The 12,631-nt window shown below is 43.6% G+C and overlaps 1 protein-coding gene across 4 annotated transcripts in view; it reads left to right on the plus strand.

The window, feature by feature from the left end:
• Nucleotides 1–12,631, plus strand: part of tmcc1a (transmembrane and coiled-coil domain family 1a) — a 44,445-nt gene that overhangs the window by 9,168 nt on the left and 22,646 nt on the right. For 2 of the 4 annotated variants that reach the window (XM_034591562.1, XM_034591563.1), the window contains exons 3-4: nucleotides 2,440–2,497; nucleotides 2,962–3,894. In XM_034591562.1, coding sequence (XP_034447453.1) covers nucleotides 3,235–3,894 — 660 coding nt within the window. In that variant the 5' untranslated portion in view covers nucleotides 2,440–2,497; nucleotides 2,962–3,234. Of the gene's footprint in view, nucleotides 1–2,439; nucleotides 2,498–2,961; nucleotides 3,895–6,526; nucleotides 6,679–12,631 lie in introns of those variants that run through there. The other 2 variants (XM_034591564.1, XM_034591567.1) reach the window with 2 other exon arrangements.

Below are 12,631 nucleotides of genomic sequence, written 5' to 3' on the forward strand. Positions count from 1 at the left end.
GGAGGGATGGGTGCGAAGGGTTGGTACAGAGCTTCAGGTTGGGATTAATTTGGGTTTACCCCCCATCACGGCTCACCGGCTCCAAAACAACAGGAAAGTGCACTGTCATGATTAATCACTCATCACTGTGACTGTCACTCATTAACCTTTTCAGTGTGAGGGTACATGCTTGCATGCAAGTGGTCATTTTTAATAATAAAATAAATGTTTATTGTACTGAACTTAATAGCAATATAAAACTTCAATATTAACATTTCTCTATATCGTTTTGTATTCATGGGAGACCCCAAAACACACCGAAGAGTAAGGCAGGTATGGTGTGTGGAATTTAATACAAACAAGCATAGAAGTCCAGACTCAAACAGACATCAAAAGGAAAGAAAGGAAGGTAGCAAGAACTGAAACAGTAGAAAGCTAGAAGGGCACTGAAGAGTACAGACCTCCACTGAGGCCAAAGAGTCTCCTTATGAAACCACATTTAAATTCACTAGATCCAGATTTCTGTTTTTTTCATCAACATCCATGAATTACTCCCCAAGAAATCAAGGAAAATGTTGAAAAACACCTTATTTGACAATGATCTGGATCCACACCGAAATTAAATAGGTTTTTCCCTTATGGCATCTCAGTTTCAATCAATCAATCAATCAAATTTTATTTGTATAGCCCATATTCACAAATCACAATTTGTCTCATAGGGCTTTAACATGGTGTGACATCCTCTGCCCTTAACCCTCAACAAGAGTAAGGAAAAACTACTTAAAAACCCTTTTAACAGGGAAAAAAGAAGGTAGAAACCTCAGAGAGAGCCACATGTGAGGGATCCCTCTCCCAGGACGGACAGAAGTGCAATGGATGTCAAGTGTAAAGGAGAACATCAAGATAAAGGTTTTAGCAGCATTGATTAGGGTAAACATTTTGTTTCAGTTTCATGGTAATCCATCGTTTTGTGTTTGTACAATACCGCTAATAACTTTAATAACTTCCTTCTCAGAAGTAATAAACTCAAAGTACAAACAAAAATAAAACACAGGGAGGTTTTAGGTCCAAGGTACAAATCAAAAGTCTTTATAAAGGTACTTAACAGTCTCTCCTACTAGGCAGGGGCTAAATCATGACGTATATTTTCAGGTCCTGTGAGGACTTTGATTAAAGTGAATGTAATTATTGCCCGGATGTAATCAGTAAAACCACCAAGTTGAAGCTGTGTTATTAGTCTGAAAGGTTTTGCCTTAGGGTTGACAGCACAATATCTAAATCACCTCGCACAGAAGCCAGGTTCCAGGTGACAGTATTAATCTTCTTCTTTTTAATTATTTTTATCTTATTAATCTTCTTCTTCTCTCTCAGGCAGTCAACAGTGACATTTAACTGACATCATCATACTGACACGCTGCCACTGTATCAACCACATCAGTATCTGCTCATGGAACAGAAAAGATTAGACAAGATTATATTTGTTGGACATTTCACCTTTGTTGGCAGGACAGGTCAAGCATGACATGACACGTAGCTGCAGGAGAACTCAAGCCTCCGTAAAAAAATCAGATTAAAGATCAGTTTGTGTAGAAAATAAAAGCCGCTGTGTAAATGCATTTGTGTTTAGAATGCAGGTTCTCTTGTTTGAGACAGTTGTAAAAAAGCGATGTGCTACCTGCAAGTATCTTAATTCTCAATCTTGTATTCTTCCATCTCTGGACTTAGTGTAAAACTGATTTATTCATAGCCATGTCACAGCTTAATTGGCATTGAATAAATTCTTGCAGTTATGTCTGTCTGCCCAACATTGTGTTATTCTTCGTGACATGACAGCGCAGCTGAAGGAATAAAGTTTGGATATGTAACTGCGCCTCCCCAGGCTCCCAATGTTCCTGCCTCGCTTGTTTTGCTGTCCTCAATGGGAGCAGATATTGATGCTGCGGGGAGGCTGACTGCCTGCCTGTCTGTCTGTGGGTCTGTCTCTGAGCTGATCACTTCTCCACCAATGAGGTTCCTTCTTGAGGAAGGCAGCTTGTATTTTATCAGGTGTCTTCTCTTTGTTGGGGTTTTTGTCACTGAGTTAGATTTAGCTAGGCAGTTTGTAAGGCTGCAGGAGGCGGCTGTGCACTGTGATCTGTGTTTGTGTCACTGCACTTTGTGTTGTTCATAGTGTGGAAACCCTTGTCTCTTGATACTGCCTCAGGATAAGGAAGGGGCTCGTTTGGGAATAATAAATGAGCTCCTGGAGGAACACAAAATCACCACGCTGTGCCACGCATGTTCATCATTTTCTATTGACAACATGTTCACAGCTCACAGTGGAAATTGAATGTATCGTTAAATGATTTTTGATTGCAATCAGAGTGAGATGTGTATTGGTTGAAGTAGCTTTAGATCAGTGCGGTGACTGAGAGTGAAGTTTCAAATATTCAAAATTGTTCTTTGTCCCCCCCCTCTCAGGTAATCCATAAGAGTGAGACACACGAGGCTGACAGTCTGGCTGACGGTCGGGCTGATGGTATGTGTTTTTTCTTTTTTTCTTATGATGGGAGACATTGTCATTTTCCCTCTCTGCCTCCGCTATTATTTTCTGCGTGCTTTCCCTTCACCCTCTTGGGCCTTTCTGGTTGCATCCCCCCTCCAGGCTATTGTTTACTTTCTTAGTCTGCATGTATACCTGCTTAGTTTTGAATTAATTTATGCTTCATTTTGTGATCTTAACATCATGCTGGCTAACCTGGATCCAGAGGCTTTCCCTGAAACACTGGGCTATTTGTATGTTGAATGATTCAGAGGAATATATGAGACCATCCTCAATGCCGATTCAATGCAGATTCATCCTGCCCTGTCTACAAACTGTAAAACATAAGTCTAATTACTGTGTATTCACACTTCCTTCCATTTGCAATTAGTGAATGTTTATCACTGGAACCAGGCAAAATTCTATCCTCTCATAATCCATCTCCTCTCTCTCTGCACTAGACCAGCATGGCTTCTTGTTCCTGAATCAGAGATGCATGCTCCCTCTTTGGATTCATCCCCCTGACCATCACTGAGCCGATCAAACCCTCTGTCAGTCAGTCCCATCTCCACTTCCACTGTTCTCCGCTCTACTCGACTGTATTCGAGTCTCTCCTCCACAGTCGTTGTCCTGTTGTGAACCCCTGCATGTCTGACAGATAGAGAGGGAAGTATCAGTAGACGTTTTCACTGTATAATTCCTCTCTGGTGTTCATTGGAGGTCAACAGGGCCACATGCAGCAAGGGGATGATAATCAAAGGGAGCCAGAGGGGGTGGGTCCCAGTTCAGGTCCTGGAGTTAGAAGAGACACAGTGGGATCTCAAAATCCAGGGTTGAAGAGGGCCTCATCTCAGTCAGAGCACCCGTCTTTCAGTAAAATGAGCCAGAACGCAAGGGAGAGCATGGGGGTTCTTGGCCAGGGACTGAAACAGCTGTTCCAGCAGCAGCGTAAACGCCTCTCCCTCTCTCGCTCCACCACCACCTCCTCGTCTTCCTCCTCATCTTCCTCCGTAGTGTCCGCAGGCGGTACCTCCCCCTCTGCCCCTGAGGATGCCTCGGGGTCCTGCTGCCCTGACTCTGACTGCCTCTCTGCTCCTGTGGTTCCTTCTGCAGCTGGCCAGGGCTCAGTGGCTGCAGACACGATGAGGCGTGGGACCAGCCTCCAGAGCCGGCGCAGTAAGGGGTCCGGATCGGGGAGCGGGGACCGCGATCCCCTCCTGAGAGGCAGCCCCCAGGCCCCACGCCGCCACAATACCACTGATCCACAGCAGCATATCAGCCGCCCGCGGTCCTCCTCCACCACTGACACCACACCCAGCAGCCCTGCCCCTGGGAACACTGGCAGTGATGTTGTGCTGTCATCAGGGTACCAGTCCACGGAGGAGACGGACAGGGTAAGTAACATCAGCCGTGAATCACATTATCACTTCACACACTGATTGATGTCCTCAACTCCCCTTCTACTGGTGTCAGGCCTTGTTTGTCAGTGAACAAGTGAAGACAGTCAGTCAAAAGCTGAGGTTCACTTTGCTGCTGATGCAACAATTCCTGCTGTTTCAGCTGTGAGCACAGAGAGAGCACTCTGCTGTCTGTCATCACCGCAGTCTGAGTTTGCTAAGTACTGACTATTGATCAAGAGCAAGGATGTTTTGTTACGGCCAAAACACCATTAATCCAAGAGGACAGATGCAGATCCACAGTGCAGCTTGCTGGCAAACTGAACAATGATAAAACGCATTAAATCTCACACAGATACAGTTAATTAAAGGATAGGTTCACAGGTTTGGGTGTTTTGAAACAATAGTCAGGTGCTCATACCAACACTGACACAGATTTAGTTGCTGTAATCATTCCCTCAGTCATTAAGAGATCCCTTTCCAACACACTTCCAATGGAAGTGATGAAGGATAAAATGAATTCTGTCTTCATTAAGCACATTCATTCTCTGGACTTAATGAGGCTGCATCCAAAAATCAGGTCAATAGCCACCAGAGTTACAGTCTTGGTGTTACCGCCCCTTCACTGCAGTTCAGTGCAGGACCACTGGGACACCAAGTTCATAAAAAAGCACAAATTTAGTACTAAAACAAAAAGATTTAATCCATCTGAATAACTTAGATGGCTTAATCTTAAATACATTTTAAAATATATTTTTGCACCAAATAAGCCTGTATTTAGTTGCCCAATTTAATTCATTTGGCAATACAGGCGGGCATATTCTAATGGCTGGAATGAATGAACATATCGTCACCTGACAGATTGGAAAGACCACCTCTCCTTTAAAAGTAAATCACTCTTAGAAAGGTAAATACTGCAGTACACAACGTTGTGCCTTTATTATCCTTATTTTTCTATTTTACTTGAATATATATAATACGTGGTCTGTTTAAAATAACATCTCATTGCCATATAGCTACTTTGTGGAACCAAGACCTCAATGTGTTTAATTTAGAGATCATTAAGAGCAGTGTGTGGATGGACTGTCATTACTGCAACATCTGCTTTGGAAACATAGCTTTTTTATAATCATAAGCTCCTGCAGGTTCAGTGTTCCTGCTGCAGTTTGATCTTTCTGCCACCAGAGGTCACCGTCAGATCAGCGAACCTGCTGCGACTGGGCTTGGTTCATGTGGAGGTTGTGTTTGCATTGTGAGCTCATCATGTTTGCGGTGAACCAGCCTGATCTTTGGGTTGATGAAATAAGCCTTGGGCTTTCTTACATCAGTTTGTCACATCTGTGGCCAGTAAGTCCAGACCAGAGGCTGCTGCTTTAACCTGTGATCTACATTTAATATTGTCATTGCACATTTCTTCAACCATAAATCTGAGTGTCCTTCAGTCCTGATCCCTGGTCCTGATGCAGCAGAGCCACACATCTGAGCTCCATTAGTGCTGCTGCTGCTGTGACGGACCATCCTCTCTTTGGTCTCGACCCCAGCACAGATTCAAACCGGCCTCACTCATCTGTAGCTAAAGCCACAACCCTGACGCTGAACAGCAGCACAGCAGGTCATCCAAGGAGTCACCGTGGTTACACCGAAACTTGCACGCCTAGAACTACGCCCGCCCTTTTGTTGCCATAGTAACAGTGAGATCGACCTTGGAGGTGTGTAGCATCCCAGTGTAGGTCGAGGGTAGTATTGTCTGAATTTCTGTGTTTGGCAGGAGTGATGATCAACTCTTCTGTCATTTCATCATCACCCTCTTTCTTTCTTCTTTTTGTTTTTTCTTTCTTTCCTTGCTTCCTTCCTTCTTTTTTGTTTCTTTCTCGCACACCCCTTGCTTTTTTCTTCTTCTTTCTCGCTCTCTTTCCCTCTCTGTCCCCCACCCTCTGTCCCTGGAGAGAGTTTGTATAGACAGTCAGCTGGTCCCTCCTCCTCTACCATCTCCCCCCTCCTCCTCCTCCTCCTCCTCCTCCTCCTCCTCCTCCTCCTCACACCGCCCTTCGGCTCACTGACAGGAAGCAGGAGGCAACCTTGGCTCGTCCTAGATGAGTTAGGGCTGATCCCTGTCTGTGTGTGAATGTTATCAGGGCTGTGTTCAGAAAAGGATATGGAGGGGTGTGTATCTGTGTGAGTGTTAAACCTCATTTTTGTCTACTCCCTAAGTGTGTGTGTGTGTGTGTGTGTGTGTGTGTGTGTGTGTGTGTGTGTGTGTGTGTGTGTGTGTGTGTGTGTGTGTGTGTGTGTGTGTGTGTGTGTGTGTGTGTGTGTGTGTGTGTGTGCACGCGTACATGCACCGACAGCCATGTGGTGTGAGCATCTTGTGTGACTGCCTGTGTCTGTGGGAGAAAGCGACAGAGCTCAGGGGATCCCTGTGAATATGAGTAGAGGGCAACACAGCTGAGCTGTCTTTATCTCTGCTCGCTCTCATCGCCTTTTTTTTTCCATCACTCATTGGTGTTTGTACAGTAGACGAAAGCAGTGTGGACTAGAAATGTGTGTGCACATGGTTGTTTGGAGAGGAGGGTAGCGTGTGTGCCCTCAGTGTCAGTGTGTGTGTGTGTGTGTGTGTGTGTGTGTGTGTGTGTGTGTGTGTGTGTGTGTGTGTGGATTATGTGAGCGGTGTGCACTGTGGAGGGATCCGAGTGGAGACGAGTAGAACAGGGGGTCCAGCTGTGGGTCTGTCAGTCTGTCAGGATGGTGCAGCGCTTCAGTCTACGTAGACAGTACTCCAAGGTAAGCTGAAAACACAGAAGCCTAATTGTGTTCCTTTGAAACCGTGTGTGTGTGTGTGTCTTCCCATTTCCATGCTGCAGCTCCTTTCATGACTTTCATAGCTGACTTTCTCCAAATGTCTGCTGCCTGCAAAGTCTTTTATTATCTTTATAAGAGCTAATGTGATGCATTTGCAGATCCTTTCCACCCATCTTTATTTCTCTATCTCCAGCTATTTGGTATCACTCCAACATTATGTGTTTATTGCTGCATGATCAGAGCTTTTAGTTTGCAGCAGACGAAATGGTTAGAAATTGACTCCGCTGTCATGTGCAGAAACTGCTATTTGCAGCTTGACCACAACGGATAAAGAACTGTTTGGAAACTTTTTGCATATCATCAGCTCTTTGCATAGTTCCATCCATGTGATAGAGTCTTTGCACTCTATCACAACCCCTGTTAAACAGTAACTCATGCTGAAGCAGAGTGGCAGCCTGTGAGGTCAATCACTGAGGGATGTTATCATAGTAAACATGATGTGTGATTATTACTGTTTTGGGAGCATTTATGACTCATTTGCAGTAACAGGCTACTTTAACCTGCATTACAACCCTCTGTGAGTTTGATGTATCGGTCCCCTGGTGGTCATTTCATCAGAGAGCAGAGGGGTTGTGTGAAAACTCAGCATTAGCTCAGTTCTGCAGCTGGTGCTCAGCCTGTGGGATTAATTACAATTAGATGCTGATTAATTGATTGACTGATTGAATCCTCCCTATTCATCTTTAGCTCTGTGTAATGGTGCTGATGATGTTCATATGCCTGGAAGCATCAACTTGTGCAGGAACAGATGGGCAGACAGAAGCTCCAACGTTCAGACTGCAAGGCTTCCACCCAGACTGATGGAGCCCCCTCTTGTCAGAGGAATTGAGAGATAGACCAGTAGTTAAAAAACAGGCAGAGGGAGTGAAGGGCTGGAAGGCGTGAAATGTTTAGTGTCAAGATGGAAGACTTGTGTTAGACAGAAGACAGTAGCGTCTCGTGGGACATAAGCTACGAGTTGAGCTGAAACTGAAGCCAAGCCTTGAGGCCATCCCTCTGCAGGATTTTTTAGGGTGAGAAAGACTGAGGCTGTGTTTGTCTTTGGAGAACATACCCTCCTCCAGGGCCTGTCTGAAAATGTTCACTAACCTTGTTCCCTTCAAGAGAGGGATGCTGGGAAATATTGGAAAAGAGGGGGTTGGGTAGATGACCCCGTCTCTTTCCCTCAGGCCACATCCCCGCATGCCCACCTGTCCTCACGCTCATCCTTTGTCTGCTATTGTCTGCCATCCTACCTTGTGTTGCATACCGAGATAAAATGCCTCGTTGTCCTGCAGAATCTAAATCAAAACATGCCACAAATTTAAACAAGCAAGAGCAGCAATATTAAGCTCAGCTGGAATCATGCAGCTGCAGACTGAATGGAAATACTCTCACGAATGTGGTCTGATGATAAATGGCTTTGTTTTTTTACTTTTCACACAATTTCACATATTAATGTGCATGTTTCCTTACCAAGTTGTCAGCTCTTCATATATATTATAACCCATTAAAATTAACTTAATTACATGTGACAAGAAAAATCGGTAAAGAAATCTGATAAACTGTTTAGTTTGTACATTTATGTATAGGAATTTTTAACTTGAGTGACTTGAGTAAACGTTTATCGAGTAATTTCTCTAAATCAAAACCATATTGGTATTGTCCTTGTGCCGAGGATCAGGCTCGTCCTTATTGTGGATTAATCAAATGATCTCAATTAATTGACATCAATTTTTTAATTTATTAATTCAATTATTTCCCAAATTGGGATCAATAACTACATTTATCTTATATCTTATCTTATCTATTAATTATTTGATCTGAAATGCCAGAAGATAGTGACAAATCAAGAAGTCAATCTCAAAATCCCAGATCTCGAGTTGACTTCTTCAGATTGCTTGTTTTGATCAATCAAGAATATAAAACACAGAGATATTTATACAAGACCAATACAATTTGAGAAACTGATATTTATCACACAATTTAGTTTATTTTGTTTGTTTTACAATTGTCCAATTGTTTTAGTTCTAGTTTGGTCCATTTCTTAGTAATAAATTGCTGCCTCTTATAGGATTTTCAACAAAGTCCCAACAAAAAACAACAAAGTGATGAAGTGTTTAGTTTCTGTATTTTTACACAAGCTTCACTCATGATGGATCTCGTCCTCTTGTGTAATTCCAGCCGTGCAGTCGTCTTGTTAGAGAGCAGCAAGTGTCAGTGGGAGGTGTGGAACATCACCTGGTCCCCTGGGGCTTGTTCTGTCCCTGCATGTTTAACCTCCTCATCACTGCGTCTCCCACCTCCCCCAGGCATTCGTGCCCTTTTCCAGCAGGACACCTCAGCTCGTCCTGCAACTTGATTTAGTGACACAGAGTTTTTTGAAAAGCTTCAAAAGAAAAACAGGGGGGGTATCAGCGGGTCACATTCACAACCAAGGCTACGGATGCACATCACCGCAATCAAGTCTTACCAAACCCCTGCCACAGCAGATGCCCTCTAGTCATAGTATAAACAGTCACATAAGCACGCAGTCAAACCTGTGTATAATCAAACAACTGAGTTTCGATTGACTTTCAGCAGCGTGAGAGAGAAGCGGCCACGAGGATGATGCAGCATGTGCTCTTAGCCCTTACTTATGTCATCCCATTGCTGTGTTTACCAACTAGCTGCCCGTAGCAAATCGTTTTTTCAGGCACAGAGTGTGTGATGTCAGTGCACCATCATGACGCTCGGTGGTTCACAGTTGTTGACTGTAACTACGAGACCTTTCTGCAGTGTTACAGATGAGGAACGGGCGGCGGATCTGTGGCTTGTGGTTTTTGCTGACTTTCGGGGAAGGACTGAGAAATAGTTCTTCTCAGATGAGTTATTCGCCCTTCGCTGCTTTGTAATCTTTTCTCTTCTCTTGTCCTTCTTATCTACCATTTCATCCTCCCCTTCACTTATCCTTTATCTCTCATCTCAGACAAACCTCAGTCTTTTTTTAACGACTGTGTAAGCAGTGTAAACATTTCCTTGCAAACATTTCACATACAGATCATTAACAGGTGGTGGTGTGTTTGTGTGTTTGTGTATTTGTATTCTAAAGTGCGGGTGAACATGTGTGAGTTTATATGAGGCAGAGAGACAGTCATTGATCAGCAGAGCAAACGCTGGTATCGACTGTGAATTAAACACAATGGATCTCCTGTTCTCTGCTTTCTCTTTACTTACATTACTTGTAATGAATGGGTTTGTGTGTGTGTGTATGTGTGTGTGTGTGTGTGTGTGCGTGTGTGTATTTACTTTACTGTATGGGTTTGCTGGCACTCAGTGGGCCTCTCCAAACGCCATTCTTCCAAAAGATATCCCTTCATTTGGTATTTGAATGCCTGTGCTGGTCACTGAATGCTTGTCATATTCCAGTTGGGTGTTTTGTTGAAGTGTGTGAGGGTGCGACAAAAAATCGATTCACTTAAGTATCGCAAGTGGCCTGCATTTGTTCTACACTTCTTTCTCTCTTTATATTTGCGTTCATATTATTGTACAGATTTGTGTGTTTGTGAGTGAGCTGACGCAGCCTTCTCCAGGAAATGTAATCAAACAGGACGTTTTTTTTATTGAACAAGCACCAAAATCCTTCGCTTTGTGTCCCTTGCTTTTTTCCCCCCTCTTACCTCCTCTACACCCTTTACCTCCTGTTTGTTTTACTTCCCGTCTTAATGACTGCCTTTCTATAGCTTTCTCTGTGTCTTCACCCCTCTCATCTGTGTCCAGCTCTCAGACACTGGAGTTGGTTGCCCATCTCCATGGCAACAGGGTGATGTTCAAAGAGGGCTGACGCGCCTTTACCCGGCTTAATGCTCAGAGGTTCACCGTCTGATTTCACAGCCACCTCATCAGTCGGCCTGGTGGAGGAAAACCTCCAACAGCATAGAAAAGTGTCTTCCCAAAATACACAGCTGCAATACACCAAATTTGCCAACTTTGCGTTAATTATAATAAGTTCTTAGCATCATAATTGAGCTGTTTCTTTTGTCATATATTTCTGTTGCCAGAGCCAAGACATGTTTGAATGGCACATTATCACATAGATCTCAGGGCCGCTGCCGTTTCCTGTTCCTGTTCTGATGCATCTTTAAATTGACTCATCTGAATGCTTTACAAAGTGAGATGTGAATTGTGTTGAAACGTCACTAAAGTTTGTTTGTCAGTTAACAGACCTCAATGGGACTCCTGCCTTCCACTTCAAAGGGAATCATCAAAACCAAGTAAATGGTTTCGCTGTGAGACCATTGTTGAAATCCGGAGAGAGGCCTTGAATCAAATGCTAATCTTCCGTGTGCAGGCGTGCATGTGTAAGCATGTGCACGTGTCCTTGCTCTCTCCACCCAACTGTTTGTGTTCCCTTTGAAGTGTGGCCCCAGCCTGTTTAATTAGGCTGCTGAATATTCATGTGACTATACATATAGGCCAACGCCCTTATCCTGTGCTGGCTGCAATTAGCATTCACAATACTGTGAACATGCTTGGCTCTTCCACACACAAGTACATATTGTGGTCTTCATGGTTGATGTACAATAAGCAATTTTGTGTGTGAAACCATCACAGTGGATGTGATGGTTTGAAATATTTGACTCAGAATGGCTCAGAAAGAATGTGAAAACGTAACGTGCGTGTGTGTGTGTGTGTTACAAAGCAGGATGGACGAAGTCATGGGGAAGTAAAGAGGAAGATAAAGCTGTGAGGTTGAAGTTATTCTTTCCTCTTAACCAGTTTCATAGGTTTCTAAAGTGGGTCTGATTGAGGAAGGAGTCTGCTGCTGCTCCCTGCCTGTTTCTCTGCTGCTATTAATAGACAGATGTCTGAACCAGTGCTTTTCAAGGACATTTAAATGTATTACATCTTGAGCAAAGAAAAATCACAGCTTTATTTCATTCTTAAAGATTTTCTACCTTTGCGATCATTTTTCACATCTTGACATGACATTCACGAGGTCATGTTTAATAAATAACATCAGCTGATTGATTATAACAGGAAATAGCCTAATAATCTTGTCACATTTTTTCTGGTTACTCAGTTTGGGGTCTGCATGAGATCATGTGCAATTTACTTGTCAGCAGTGAGTCACTATGGGTCATCTTTTGTGCATTTATTTCTGGCCTGCAGCTGGTCCTTCCTCTTCGGGTTAGTGTGCATGTGTGTGTGGACAGAGAGGGGGAAAGAGGACATTAGTGTGGGCATGCACGTGTATCTAAAGTGTTTTCTCAGCCGCTGCAGGATTGCCACATATTTGGTCAGTGACTGAGGATGTTCTGTTCAACCTTGACCCACATTCTTCTTCCTCAGACACCATCCTCCAGCTATATTAAATTCTGGAGTCTTCAGTGCTCACTTTGACTGAGGCGACTATCCATATTTGTGTTGTCAAAATATACCACAACACACCTTTCTGATAGGACGCGGTTTGGTTTTCCTCTCTTTTCTCTGCAGATTGTTTTCAAAGGGAAATTGCTAATTCTAAGGTAGGGAGAGCAGAGGGGAAAAGGCAGACACACTCAGACAGGGCATGCTCTGCATCCCCTGCCACTCCCTGCTCAGTCTGTATCATTTGTGTGACTCTGATGAATTATGGATGAAACTATAGATCTCTGAGCTCAGCTCTGCTCCACTGACCCACTTAGAACACATATGCACACACAGTTCCAATCTGATTACATCCACTAGGGGAAATATCATATTTTCTCTACGCTAATAATCAGACCCGTTGCTCTCATTGTCATGTATGTCAGGCTCTTTCATTTAGCATTTGCGTCCCATCTGAGAGACTCATTTCTCCACCAGAAAATTACCTCTAGACCACTGAAATATTACACTACATCTGTTTTTGCTCTGGTAGATAATGCAGTCGGTT

The sequence above is a fragment of the Hippoglossus hippoglossus genome, chromosome 7 (assembly GCF_009819705.1).
Source record: "Hippoglossus hippoglossus isolate fHipHip1 chromosome 7, fHipHip1.pri, whole genome shotgun sequence".
NCBI lineage: Eukaryota > Metazoa > Chordata > Actinopteri > Pleuronectiformes > Pleuronectidae > Hippoglossus > Hippoglossus hippoglossus.